The sequence below is a fragment of the Glycine soja genome, chromosome 11, assembly GCF_004193775.1.
Source record: "Glycine soja cultivar W05 chromosome 11, ASM419377v2, whole genome shotgun sequence".
NCBI lineage: Eukaryota > Viridiplantae > Streptophyta > Magnoliopsida > Fabales > Fabaceae > Glycine > Glycine soja.
In genome coordinates, this window is record NC_041012.1 from 16,864,168 (window position 1) to 16,879,723 (window position 15,556).

The 15,556-nt window shown below is 31.7% G+C and overlaps 2 protein-coding genes across 2 annotated transcripts; both read right to left on the reverse strand.

The window, feature by feature from the left end:
• Positions 1-6,606: 6,606 nt before the first annotated feature.
• On the reverse strand, positions 6,607-10,168 carry LOC114376848 (superoxide dismutase [Cu-Zn], chloroplastic). Its single transcript, XM_028335148.1, has 8 exons — positions 9,863-10,168; positions 9,219-9,280; positions 9,094-9,133; positions 8,888-8,983; positions 8,761-8,792; positions 8,507-8,582; positions 8,177-8,230; positions 6,607-6,978 (listed from the first exon to the last, which is right to left on the reverse strand). Exons 1-8 carry the CDS (start codon positions 10,089-10,091, stop codon positions 6,953-6,955), a joined length of 615 nt encoding a protein of 204 aa, XP_028190949.1. The 5' UTR covers positions 10,092-10,168; the 3' UTR covers positions 6,607-6,952.
• A 2,764-nt stretch (positions 10,169-12,932) lies between these two features.
• Positions 12,933-14,571, reverse strand: LOC114375030 (transcription factor FER-LIKE IRON DEFICIENCY-INDUCED TRANSCRIPTION FACTOR-like). Its single transcript, XM_028332768.1, has 4 exons — positions 14,002-14,571; positions 13,628-13,810; positions 13,359-13,535; positions 12,933-13,248 (listed from the first exon to the last, which is right to left on the reverse strand). The coding sequence occupies exons 1-4, from the start codon at positions 14,473-14,475 to the stop codon at positions 13,144-13,146; spliced, it is 939 nt and encodes a 312-aa protein (XP_028188569.1). The 5' UTR covers positions 14,476-14,571; the 3' UTR covers positions 12,933-13,143.
• Positions 14,572-15,556: the final 985 nt, after the last annotated feature.

Here is a 15,556-nt window from a genome sequence, read left to right on the forward strand (position 1 = left end):
TTCAACTTTGTGAATAACATAAGAAAAAAGAAAAATTCTACTAATAACAGTAAAACAGATTTTTGGTTAAAATTAATCATTAATTTACATAGTTGGTGAATAATTTGCACCAAAAACAAAACTAATGTGTGCAAGCTTTAACTGTTTTGTCCGAACAACTTTTTTTATTAGTTTTTTAATTTTATTAAAAATATCAGTAAGAATTACTCGAACTCACTATGTCTCCATGCTCAATGCTCCCTTCACTCTTAATCTTTTTTTTCAAACCATCAAGCGAATCTTATATTTGTCCAAATACCTTATTAGGTTAAAAGAGAAAAAAAATTTCTAAATTATCCATAATTTCAATCGGTAAACAATATAAGATTTTTCGGTATACCAGAACAAGTGGATTTCATTTATTTTCTTAATATGCAATAAAAATAGTGAATAACATAGTAGTTAATAAGGTTGCTAAAAAAATCCTTATAACTATAACTAGATATATAAAAGTAGGCATACAATTATAATCAATTTTATAGTTATCAATATTTCAAATAACTTATTTTTATTTAAAAAGTAGTTATAATATAAAACTATAAATAATTTTATAAAAATGAGTATTTTAAATAACTTATTTTTGTTCATCCATAGTTAGATATATAAGTAGTATGTAACTAGTTTATTCATAACTAGTTATACATTAATATTTTAAAAATAATAACTTTTATATGAAATCATACTTATATTTTAAAAACTAGTTATAATATTGACTTATAATTTAATTATTGATAAGCTATAATTATAGTTATGTAAATATTCAAATCATGAACATGGATAGTAGTTAAGAATATTTGAGAATAGGGTCTTCACAAGCCGGTGTGTGGAAGTGATAAAGTATAGCTAGAGACACTAACCCAAACTAGCAATCAGCAAAGACACCGAAAGTAGTGGAATTAATACTCCAACTCCACTTTAAGTCTTTAACAGTTCACACGTCACTGAGTGAGAGAAGCTTCTGAACCACTCATGAGAACAAACTAGTTAATTGGTTGCAGCTAAAGCACCTATATATATAACATTATCACAATCAAACATATTTATATTTTGTTATTTTTCCTTGGTCAGCAGCGAACGGAACTGCCTCTGAAAACCAAAATTTTCATATTATCCACAATAATAATATTAGTTAACCGTGCCAATCCCTTGCTGTCCAAGACAGTGACATGCATGCCTCAAGAAGAAGAAAAAACACTTTATTTTCTAGTTGGGAAAATTTTCCCACTTCACTGGCATATATATAGTTTTTTTCTTTTTCCTCTCACTTCATTTTTCTGGGGCAACCAGAAGTCCAGAAAGATGCTGTTTGTTTCTACTTGCTTAATTCAATTGCTTATATACACAAATTCTTGCACTAATTAATTAATGAGTTTAACTTTTACATAAAATTTACATTATCAATTGATAAAAAATTATAATAATTATGAATTTTAAATAATTTTCATAAAAATTATTTAAAAAAATTCAAATCACACGTGAGCGTACATCAACCAATAAAATCAAGATAAAATATATAAGTGAAAAATAATTTTTATCTTATAAATCAATTTTGTAGGATTAAAATAGACTTAAATTCCCATTCTTAACAAATTCATGTAAAAATTCTGATTAAAAAGTGGTGTAGAATTTCTTTCTATAGAGTAATTTAAGTTTTCAGACTGCTATTTCTATTTGCTAGTGTTGCAAAAGAAAAGGATAAATGAAAAGACGGAAGGGTAGATACAGAAACAGATTACAGCTTTCAACGAAGGGGAAAATCAAGTTAATTAGCCAATAATTGCCTTCTCTAGTGGCTAAGAAAAATATAACAACCTACCCAGAATGATGAAACTATTAATATATATATATATATATATATATATTAATTTAGATATATCCTCAATATGATTGGATTTGGAGGAATAATCTAAAAACAAAAGCAACAAAGTGTTGATTAGATCTGATATTTCTTATTATCATAATGGTGGAAGACGTTGGAAAATAATAACAAATTAATTCCAGCACTGACAAACAGATATAAAACCAAATATTTTATCTACGTGCTAATTAAGGTGTGCTAACTCATGAAAAGTGTACTTGCATTGATAGCTAGCCAGGTACTCGTTGTGCAAGGGCAAGTACAATGGAAGCAGCTTGGCATTGCTTATAACCAAAGTCAAATTGAACAGCACCCAGAAAACTATGGTCTAGTAAGTAAACCTAACACTCACTCCACCTCCTGAAAGAAAAAGACAAGTGGTTCGTTGTAACTAAGCATGCACCATGTCCATTTTACATTATTAATTATGAGAAACTAAAACGACTATGCATTCTTCACTTTGTTTTTATTTCACAATTCATTCCTATATTTCCGGTTGCACTCAATAATTTCATAACATTATTCAAAGTAGAAGTATACAATAATAATGTTAAAAGTTTTTTTAGTTCTGAAATTGTTATTTTGAAAAGGATTTTAGCTAACTATCACTATTCTCACTCAAAATTATGTGAATAATTAATCATAACACAATAATGTTCTCAGTTGGTTGTCTGTGAAGCAACCGGCTTCGACGGCAAAATTGTAACTTACTTGGGACATTCTATATATATATATATATATTACGCATATAAAGAATATCGCAACAGGCCAAACAGCTGCCAAAACAAATATAAAAATAAACAAGTACATACATAAACTCATAAAGTATTATCTTTGTTGTCAAAAGTTACTTCTAATTTATTTGTCATCAAAATATTGATATATATAATCCACTGAACAAAGAATAAAAAGATAACCATATTATATACTCGCAAATTTAATTGCCTGAAATTTCAGGCAAACAGTTTATAAATTATTCAATATTATATCAATTTTTTTTGTCACCAAATGAAATAAAAAGTGAATTGATATGATTTATTTCGTTCTTGCATCAAAGGAAATCTTACAATTTTTTAACAAAAGATTACAAGATTTGAATTAAATTGTTATAAACTTATAATAATCTTTACGTATAAAATTAATTAAAACTTCTTTTTTTTTCTACTTATATAGAAATTTTGCTTTGCTGCATTTTAAGAAAATGTAAAGGCTTAATTGTATACTCAGTCTCTATAATTTGTCCATTTTTTTAATTTTGATCTTTTTGTAAAAAAAAATCTTTTAGAAAATATTCCTAAAATATTTTTTTCACCGTAAGTCCTTACCATCATAAGTTGTTGAGGTAACTAACAGTTGTTGATCGATGTCAACAAGTGCTACATCAACAAATAGTTATCAGTATTAGTCGGTCAAAATGTCATGTTACTTATGCCACATGGTTACTAGAAAGTGCCAAGTCAGCAAAGTCTAAAAAAAAATTACAATGACTAAAAACTAAAGAATATAACTTACATACAAAATCAAAAAAGAAATGTTTTAAATTAAATATTGATATAAAATAAATTAATATTTAAATATGAAATAGGCTTATCTAAAACCTTTAATATGAAATAAACATTTAAGGTTGAAATAGCCCAGATCAATATCTAGGCTTCAGTATGTCGATACTCTAAGTCTAATTCATAATTAAAAAGCTAACTCTTTCTTGTTTACCTATTACAAACCAATTTTTAAGTTGTAGATTTAACTTATTGAAATATTTAACTCCTAATAGGCCTATTTCAACCCCTATAAGCCTTCTTTAAGTAGACTAATAGACTTAGTTAATTAAGTTTTTAAAATGGTCAAGTTGAGTTTAAAAAAATAGTTGATGACAAATACAAGACTAGATTTAGGCCTTAGAACTTTTTAAACAGAACAAACTTATTTAAGTAAATCATTATTCGACTCGGTCTATTTTCACCATTATTAATTTGTGCCTCCTTTTTTCTCTCTATCCCCCCTATTCTTTCCTCCTTCAAGCTCCGCTTTAAGTAAATTTAATTTTTTATGGTAATTAACTCAAGTTATAATGGTGGAATCATTATGAAGTGATAAATAAAGTTTATTCTCTAGAATTTTTGGTCTTTCAAATATACTAGTAGTACATATTATAGGGGTCTAACTCAATTAATTAAGTAAAATGTGTGAATGTATTTAATTCATTTTACAGATAAAAAGAATACTAATACATGCTATTGTAGAAAGATAAAATTAAACTCATAAGTCTGTAGTTAAAAGTTGAAACCAACCACTTAAGATCTTAATTTGAAAGTTACAATAATAAATTAACTGATACTAACTTGAGCGATGTTACGTTGTAGTGGCACTTAACTTAATTGAGTGGAAGTAGAAGTCTCAAAACTAGAGAGTGATCAAGTGAAGTGGAGACAAGGGAAGTCACGGGTCTGCAAATCCTTTTCTTTCAACGACAATGACTCACGCCCTACTCCTAATTCAATTCCTTGTGTTAGGTTTACCATTTACATAGAATTTCTTTCACTCTTTAACCGAATGCATGCTTACCTCGTGAGAAAACCCTTTTTTTTTTTTTTCCATCATCATCACACCATCAATATCCAACTGCAACATGCAACCCAATACCCAACCATAATTTATTTATTACGGACAAAAGAAATTGCTTTTACCAAAAACAAATTGCCAGACCAGTTGCCTCCTGCTCAAGGTGCAATCGCACGTGTACTTAGCTCACTTAATTTGGTATAATATATACTCTATACTATATATAACAATAAGATGTGATAACACTAATGTTAACAAAGGTTTAATCAACAACAGGCCACACTATGGCCACGTGGCATGCAGATGTTCCTACTTCATAGACTCAACATATGAATCCATTTATTAAATTTAGGTGTGAAAGATAGATTGCGATTTAGCTAGGTTAAGACTTAAGACAGAGCGCTAGCTCAATATTAATCTGTGGCTAAACTAATTTTGAAATTAAAATACGACACAAATTTCCACCCAAAGTTTAACCAAGTGGTTCAATCATGACGATGGTACTTTTTTTTCGTATAGTTCAATTTTTTTTGTTGAATTTGTATAGTTCATTTTTTACCCTCTGTATATGATTTTACAGTCATAATTAGTTCATCTCACGGTTTACGTTCTTATTTAATATGTTCCTTTTATATTAATTTGTGGGTGTGCATGTGTAATTAATTATCATATTTAAAATAAGTATATAAAAAAAAAACTTGCACGAATTCAAGGTATTATACTGTATGGGCAAATTTGTGATTGTAAAATTCTACAAACATCACTAGTGTAGAGTAAATTGGAATTACTGGTAAAGTGTAGTCTGTCAAATACCTACCTAATTGCAAGTTGCTTCCGTTCTAACTCCAACCGCTAACTAGAAAAGGTAGTCACTACTCACTAGCAAAGTAGTGATGACTCATGATTAATAATGGGGAAAGACTTTGAATAAGCTTCCAAAGCCACATGATTTCATTTTGCTAACAGAGACAATCTTAAGCCATAAAATTGATAGGTCTTTAACGTGAAAATTTTAATTTTTTGACATGCATCGTTAGGTAAAACTATGCTCACTCCATTCATTTTTTTACGAAGTTAGCATTATGAAAATTTATGCAAACTCCAATTACATTTTTTTTCTCAACCTTAAACAATGATACGCTACATTTAATAATTTCTCCCTCACCATGATAAAATCTTCTCTTTTATTTTTATTTTTTGTCAATACTCATCATGATATATATGAACAGATAAGCAAAGCCCGTCTACAAACATGCTACATAGATACAGAGCCCATGAGGACCACTTGTCCATTCGGGTTCTAAGTATCCTCTCCTTTTTAATACTTACACAAATTCCAAATTTATAATGAATTTCTCCTCTTGTAAATTACTTTAACACACATACAAGAACAAACCATAATCTAGCTCAGTTAATTGAATAAGATGTGTGAAAATTATAAATCCTCTGGTACCATTTTTAATTCCTACAGAAAAAAATACAAAAACAAATCCTAACCTATTGTGAATGACCAGCTATTCAGCTAATACTTAACATTGACACAGCAACTAAGAAGCAAGACGAATATGATAGAAGTTCGACCTCCAGTCTTATTTCCTCGGGCAGGGCAATGCCTCCTGCTCCAACTTTTATAAAAGTACTATTACAATTGTTTGTAGTTCATCAAAACACATGCAGCACCACGAAATTATTATATTCCAGGTATATTCGGGGCAAATACTAGTAAGTTGAAATATGTAAATCCTTTAATATAATAAATTAGACGAGCACCCATATTAGTTAGCATGTGAGATTTTTATTCCTGCATCTTCATCTTTTCTGATAGTTGGGGCTTATTGTTCTTCACCTGATGTGAACCATTTTTGCAAGACAAGCAAGTTCCTGTCTTTATTTGTTTATTTATTTATTATCATTAATCATTATTGGGCTTAACAACAAACTCCCAGACTTTCCAGAATGCAATCGGACGGGGGGGGGGGGGGGGGTGCAGAAAGCAATAGTGGGAGAGCATGAAGCAACATTCATTGAAAAGCTAGCCAACTAGACTGCAAGATATCAATCCTAAAACATTTCTGCACCATTAAACATATTCCCAAAAATCCCACATTCTCCCCTCTCCCCAGGACCAAAAAGAAAAAAAAAAACAGTTAGAAACAAGTAACCAGTCGTTGCACTTGCACCATTAATATAAAATATCAACATAGGTTCTTTCTCAAGCAGACAACAAGGACTACAGCAATCAATTTCATTGGGGAATAAACATCTGACTGCATGATGAATTTTATTGGGGAGTACAGACCCGACTGCACGATGAATCTCCAGTAAAGGACTAACAACATGTTTTCATGATTCATTTGCACACTCATCTTTAGAAGGACATTATGCTTTACAGTTTACATTGGTAACTGAAGAAAACAGTGAGTCATCATGCTTCACAGAGAACATAATATCTGATAACATAACACGACTGCTACAAAAAATTCGCTGCACTGATTATGCTGGAGTCAAACCAACCACACCTGCAAACATGCAAGCACAACGCACATTATCATACAGGAGAAACATAAAGTTTATAATACAGATAGATTGGAGTATAAACATTATAAAGATAGCAGACATATAAATCAGCTATAGCTTTTGAAAATTGGACTATTGAATAAGCTTGGCAAGCAATACCCACCCTGTACATCGCAGGTTTAATCCCTTATCTAATTTAACATTATGCTTGCCTAAGTTACTAATAAAGGCAATTATATTAACTTATATTCACTAGTTTAAAAATTCATAATATTTTCATTTAACATGAAATAATAGATTAATTTTACAATTGTGGTTAACTATTGTATAAATATATAATTTAAAATAATCATGAGTGAGGGGCATGGTGAGACAGGTAGGTTGCAGGTTTTAATACTTTTTTTTTTGCAAGGCAGGTTCAGGTTTTAATCCATAAAGGGGCAGTGCGGGATTGGCTTGGGAAAAACCTGTCCTTGCAGCCTACCCACCCCGAAATGTATTCATATCACAAACTGCAAGGTTGTTTCATAGTTACATATCTACTAATAAGTTTAAATACAACCACTACTAATCTGTCAGAAAATGACAAGTAATCAAGCTTGAAATTCCTTTTTAAATACAGGATACTGAAACCATTCAACATGAAATTTGTCAAATTTGATTTCAAGACAATATTTACATCTAAGGAGACTGAGAAAATGAAGAATTAGAGATATATTCCTTGTTTTAATTGGACAACCCCAGTTATATCGTTGTCATAGGTCTGAAAGCAAATATACAAAGATATTCTAGATCTCTAGTCACCATTTCTATACATCAGTTATGTGCATGAACTAACATTTAGCAACATATGCATGTCAATAAATCATGTCTCTGTTCAATTTGGTAGTTGATAATTCATCTATGATGTAGCTCAGGACCCAGCTTTCTATCACAGACTAAAGTGCAGGACTTTCAAAAATTAGTATAGAGCTTGTCCGTAAATCATTCAAAATCACGCATTATTTATTGAAACAAGTTTGTGAGGAAATCGTTGTACTTTTTTTTATCATAAAACGAAAATTGATCATGATGTTATAGAAAATAGTTCATCTTAGAACATTGAGGCAAAGAGTAAACCAAATAACATCATGTTGGAATGGATGAATAGGTGAATATGAAAAGAATAGAACTGATCGAATTTATATTTTTTTTTCGTACCACATGCTAATCTTCCACCAGCATTTCCAGTTGTCAAACTGAGTTCATGCCCACCTACAAAAGTTTAAGCAAATGCAGTTAAGACCAAAGTAAAAATACTCCAGTTACGATTAACATGTCATACTACACAAGACTACAATTGCAATGTGAGATATAAAATGTCAAGAAGACAAATGACCAATTTCATTTTCATGCCATTCCTCCCATGATAAGTACATATTCATTGCTGTTTACTTAAGTAAATAAAATACAAGTGCTGAAGCTTGTGACAGGTCCACAGCACAGGATCCAAAGGCAAATATAAATAAATATTAAAATAAAATAGCTAACCCTTTCCAAGGTCATCCTCAAGCTCATGGACCACCAAGGCTCTTCCAACTACTGAATTGGGGCCAGAGAGTGGTATCTGCATGTTTGATGCCATACAATACAGCCTGATTAGCTACTTTCAAAATGGAATTATAGTTCAAAAGTGGTTCGGAATTAAGACCCACAGGCTTAACAACCATGATTTGATAAATACATATCAAAAGAACAACTAGTCAACTACTACTATTATGTAAAACGCAAATTAAAAAGAGCACCTGATTATCCACAATTGTAGCCTCTGCAACCCCTGTGTTTAAACAAATGACAAAAGGATACATAAGCAGGTCCAGTTTTCAGAAAGCAGTACATAGTAGAGGAAGATAACCGATAAAGAAGAAATACCCTCTGCATTAGCAACTATGTTTCCCAGGTCACCCGCATGACGGACTTCATCCTCAGGAGCACCATGTGTCAATTTATTAGGATTAAAATGTGCCCCTAAAAGTCATTCAAGAAACAAACCCTTGTAACTTACTCAATTGAACCGGACCACGGCAAGAAAAGAAAACAGTGAAGCAAACTTTGAAACTAAGTTCCAGCTGCCTTACCCGTAGAAATACACCCATTTGTCGTATCACCATACTCATGCTGCAAGTAAAATTGATAACAGATTTAAAAATAGAACATTTTGGAGGAAAGGACATGAAGTAAGAAGGGAAAGCATGACACTCACTAGGTGAAAACCATGAAGCCCCGGAGTAAGGCCAGTGATGCGAACAGAAACTGTCGTCGGGCCTACTCATAACACACAGAAACAGCTAGTTGGTCAATAGTCAGCGCACGAAAGCACCAATCAGACACTCAAACATGACGAAAGGCTAACTATAAACATACACTCACTCACTTTCTCTTCCATCCTATTTTTCTTCATATCTTTCTTTTCCTAACTTATCACATCTTTACTTTTTCTCTCTTCCCTACACCTATCCCCTCCAAAATTGGGACGAATTTTAACATTTTCCATAATGAAAAGAGTTACACTATCCATACTTCAATTTTCTACAACACTAGCACTACTTTTTCTTCCTAACTCTTTCCATCATCATCTCAACTATGAACTATCTTATCATACACTTTCTCTCTTCTCTTTATTGTACAAAGAAAGTATAAATTTTCAATTTCTCAAACGAAAAAGCAGCAGTTCTCTTTTATCTTGTATAGTTGTATTACTAGCAAAGAACTAACCGAATTAGAACTATATAACTAATAAGTCCATTTGAAGATGCATTAGTTAGTTCCATTATTGTGCATTTGGCACCATTTCGATTTTAATCGAATTAAAATAATTATTTGCTAAGGAGAGGAGAAGGGGCGAACCATCGTCTTCTTGGATGAGATTGGCGACGCCTTCGACGGCGGAGGTCCCCTTGAGGACGGCGACGGCCTTCTTGGTGGCGGCGAAGACGGTGAGGGGCTTGGAGCGTGAAAGCGTTATGGATTGGGGAGTGAGCTTGACGGAGACGCCGGAGAAGGATGACCGGAGAAAGGGCTGAGGTCGGAACGGCGACGGTGAAACGACAGCGTTGGCCGCCATTGCTAGCTGCATTGTGAGGGACGAGGTGTTTGTGATAATGCAACAAAAAATGTGTGAATTTGTGGTTGGTTTGGTGGTGAAAACAAATTATATAATCCTCACTCAAAGCGCCACTGCTTTTACTCACACTCTAGAACCTTTCGCTTTTTATTTTTTTTTTCACTTTTTGGCTGCTTCCTAAATTTAGTTTTTTTTCTATCGACCGACATGGCAATGGGACGGGACGAATACGGGTATTGTCTTCCCATATCCGATATTCGACGGGTTTAAATATATTGTCTCATTTTCGTACCCGTCGGGTATTGGGCATCCCCGACTCCGTCCCATACACAATTCAAATTTAAAAAAATATTTTTTTTGTAAAAAGTATATTAAAAATTTGATTTTAGAAAAAATAAATTAATGGTTAAACATTTATTTTTAACTACTTATATATCAATAAATTTATTATAGTGCGTGTGTCTACAAAAATAATTAAGAAAATAATATTAAATTATGTAAACATTCTAAAATAAAATTAACTAGTAATAAAAAATTTATGTCTTTTGATTAAATTATGCAAAAATTCTAAAGATTTTAAGTGGCGGAGCGAGTTCGGGTTCGAGGTCGGGACGGGTCTAGTAATCTCATACCCGTACCCGACTTTTGGTTATTAGGAAAAACTCGAACCCATACCCGGTCAACTCGGATATTACCCGTCAAAGTTGAGACGGATTCAAGCGGGTACCCATGGGTACGGATTTTCTTGTCATGTCTAACCATAGAGAAAAAGAAAATAAAATTACCCAAAATTATAAATTTGTGCAACGCAAACAATTAGAAACTAAATTATTATTTTTTTATGGAAGAAACTAAATTCTTAAAGCGTGCAAAATTATTAGAATAAATGTTTGCTTTGCTCTCCCAACAATATTGATTATTGAGAGAGAAAAAAAATTCAAATATGCGAAGGGAGAGAACTTTCCCATTCCAAGGTATTTCAAATCTACTTTGGTATGGCATGACCAAAAAAAAAAACAGTTTATATTGCTGCTTAAACATATTAATGAAAATACTAACAAATAAGTTCTAGAAATGTCAAATAAATCTTTATTTTTAACTACTTGTTATCATTGATAATAGTTTGAAGCAGGAGAATTTTTTATAAAGTTTAAGTATAGAGGTGAAAAAGAGAGAAGAAAAATTAAATATTATTTTAGATAATGCTCAAATGAGCAAATCAAATCTTTACATAAATAAATTGAGCCTTATATAGTTAATATTAACAAATTGTTATATAGTTGATTATAAGAGTAACTAACTTATAACTAATTAAACTAACTTATGCTAGTAATAATAATACTCTTTATAACACTTCCAGCTTAGAGTGAATAATACAAAAGTATATCAAAATATAATGAAATTAAGTAAAACTAAAAGGTCCTTAGAACTTCTTCCAGCTCCAATAGAACTAAGAGTCCAGATCAATCATCAAAAGCTTGACCACCAAGTAGAAGTCACAACACAAGGCCACTTGACAAAAGTTACAACCATCAATCCAAGAAGCTATCAAAGCTTAACCACCAAGCAGAAATCATACATTAAAGTTTAACCACTTGGCAAAAGCAATAAGACTTAACCATCAAGAGCAGAAGCTAAAAATAATGTTTAACCACTCAAGATAGAAGCAAAACAACAATCCAATGTTTAATCATCCATGGCAAAATCTCAAACAATACTTAATCACCATGGACAGAAGCTTACATCAACATAAAGCATCAAAAAATAAAAGAACACAAAATCTATCTTCAATGAGAACTTTTTATAAACACTTTGTGAACCAATAGCAACCACAACTATAATCTGTCATCAAACAGGAATACTCACAAACAACTTGAAAGCAAATAGCATAGGATCAAACAGGAAGAGAAAATTCATCAACTAATCAAACTGAACAACTCCAATAGGCTTCAACAATCTCAAATCAATGTTCAAACAATAATAATCTTTATCTCTAATAATTATTCTTATTACTTCAACTCTTATGTCCCTCCCTCCAACCATCTTAAGACTCCCTATATGTGAGATACTATGTTGAGGAGTAAATTTTCTAATAATACAAGTTAAAAACATTTGTTAAAGTAAAATATTTTTTTATGTAAATAAAATTGAATAAATACGGATCTCTCATCTCTGTATTTTGTAAGTTGTGTCTTCATGTTTAGTTTCATTTGACGCCAAAGTTTCATATAAGAAATAAGAGAATATTTGGTTCTCAATATGAAAATTTTAATTGGACTATTGCAAAATGTTCCAAGATTTAAATTATAATTTTTTCCCTTAATGATATGGTTGGTTAAGTCAGCATCAACATCACCTTCACTGACCAATTCTTTTAAAAATTCCAGTTATAAAAAACAAGTTAACAGAAAACTAGTCAAAATAATTTTATTTTGGCTTTAAAGTTTTCTGATAAACGTGGCAGTACTGACATAGATTGTCACATCAATTAAGAGGGAAACTATTTTTAATGCACACGGGATAACAATTTTAATACAAGTCTTGCAAAGTGTAGCATTAATCTTACAATTTTAAAATCCTTTGAGATAAACACAGGCGTCAATATAAACAAGTTACAAGTGGATGTCTTTGCAGGGGGTTGATTCATCTTCGAACACATACTACTAATATTGGTTAATAAAAATTGATGCGGCTACTATCTGATAAAAATGGCTCAAAATAAAGAATTACATGTCAATGCTGCTCATAGTTAGCCACTAACCAGCACCTAGATACATGTATAGTATGATAGATTTTCATGTCTCGTCATATAGCTACGGGTATGTTTGGTTTTCCATATGGAGAAATTCAAACTCAGTTTAAAAAGTAAACTCATTTTAATTACTGACATTTTGATTACCTCCAAAAAATACATTAGCACATCAAATTTTTGTCAAGAAACTCAACTTTGTAAAAACAAAACTTGAGCTAACTAGGTTTACAAACTTAACTTCACAAACTTTTATTCAAACATACACTGACTCTCTAACGCAAACCTTAATTAGTTACACCTAGATTGAAAGAGTCAAGCATAAAAAAAAGGTATGAATTCAAAGCCTTGTTTCACAAAAGCTTCAGTCACCCATAACTTCAAGTTGGGCAGGTTAATTTCTGGCTCAGGGCCTTTCGCCTGTTTTCAACAAATCATTGACAAAATCAATAACCAAAAACAAAAACTATTAATTAATAGAATAAAATGAAAGATTGATAAATAAACTTCAAGGAGAGGATATAACTTACATTCAATGAAAATGTAAGTAGAAAACTGCGATCAGAAATTGTGGTCAAGTTTGAATTCTGAACATTGAAGCCTGTCAGAGACTCGAGAGACTTGTACAATGAGGCAGCCACACCTTCTCCTTTATTGCACATTATTTTCACATGAAACCCTTTTTCATCCACTTGAAACATGTCCATCTACAAAGCCACATTATTCAAGATGTTACAATATAGGTGGCAGAGAAAAACTAAAAATATTTTATGGAGTTAACTAGATTATGTCCAAAAACCTGGATTATCTTCTTGTTGGTGATCAATTGAACCCTCATGGGGTTTTCAATCAATCCTTGGTAATTTTTGGAATTCAATGAGGATGTTTCAAGTCCTTCAACCTCAGCCTTCAGCATGCTGGCTTGTGCTTGAAGTTCATGCATATATGAAACAGCATCTCCAATGATAGAAGCCTTATCCATCTGTGCATATAATTAACTTTAAGTATTATATATTAGTTATATTAATTAACTTTCAAATTTAAGGAATGTCACAATTAACTCATGAATAAGCCACTAATCAAGTTAGTTTTGTATGAAATTTTCCTCAAACTATATCATATGAACCTTTTATAATGTTATATAACTTTGTAGTAGGGACTAGGGACACCTACCTTAGTTATGTTGGGAACCAAAGACCGCAATGTATAAAGCTTCTCCTTCATTCGTTCTCTTCTCCTCCTCTCAGAAGCCAAAGTCTTGGACCTATCAGTTTTTGGTATTGGCTTATTATTAAGACTTTTAGTTCTTGTTGTTGTAGCAGCAGAAGTATCCCCCATGTTATCTTCTTCTTCTCCTCCTCCTTCTTCTTCCTTGGCTTCCCCATCAAAACAAGAGAAGGAGCTATGTGTAGAGCTAATTGGATCATAAACATTCACAGAATTACCATTGCACTGATCAAATGGGATTGCAGGGTGTGACAGGAATGAGTTATCAATGAATGCTTCATTGATAAGCTCAGAATTGAAGTTACAGATAGCATCTTTATGCTCCCAACGAATCAAATTGATGAACTGATCTAAGTTGGGATCTTCAACAAAGTCATTAATGTGCACGAGAGTCTCTTGTTGAAAATCCATTGTGTCCATGGTTGACGTACACTTGGTGAGTGGTCTAACTGTAATATATAGATATGTTTGACACTTGGCATGGCTACTTATTTATTAATATGATTATGATTATTTTGGTGTGAGTAGAATAAGAACGAGTTCACTACTTATAATTAATCAAGTTCCACTTGTATATATAGAAAATTATCTTGTATTCCTAATTAATTAATGAAGTTAATTGCAGCCGTTTATTTTTTCCTTTCACGGCCATCATGGGTTTGAGAAAAGCAAGCAAACTTTTTTGTTTTCCTAAATGATCCTTGAGAAGAGCAAAATGTCCATGAAAAATAAAATCCAAAACAAACACGGCATTAATAGATTAAATAAATAAATTAACGTTGCTACAGCCTGCAATGGTAATATTATGCGAAAATTGAATCCAAATATTTTTTGACAAACTCGTATAGTGATAGCTAAATCCATTAGATATCTTCACGGCATAGTTGTATTCGTAGTCAGAGTTTTCGTTTTCATTTCATATCACGCTTGATAGCATAGTGATATTTGTTAATTTGTTCAACTTGCTGAGTGACGCCGCCGTGCATGAACACATTTCCGGACTGCTGGTGTAATTATAATAACTAACACAAATTGTGTTATGGCTTCTTCATTGGTGTAATGGTCACTTTCTGATCATGAGCACAGTTATTTCATGCTTAATATGTGTGTGAACGGAATCCAAGGGGAACATAATGACGTTATTCCTCACGTACTTTATTAAATTAAATTGTATAAAACAAATAAGGAGAGAATGATAGCAGGTGTCTTTAAAAGATTAGTTTAAGAATCAAATATTGAAAAAAAACATTTGAGAAAAATATTATTAATATACTCCTGTTGTGATTTTGAATGTAACCATCTATCGTAATATTTCTTTTTTTTTTTCATTTTTTTCTCAATCACCTTATATCTAGCACATCTACTGTTCTATTCATTTTTTAATTATGCATAAAATAAATAGAGGGAAAGGAAGGGATAACAATTAAAGAGACTAAATATAATACACTAAATTCCTAATACTACGACATTGCTGACCTACATGCAAGCTGTACCCAAACGT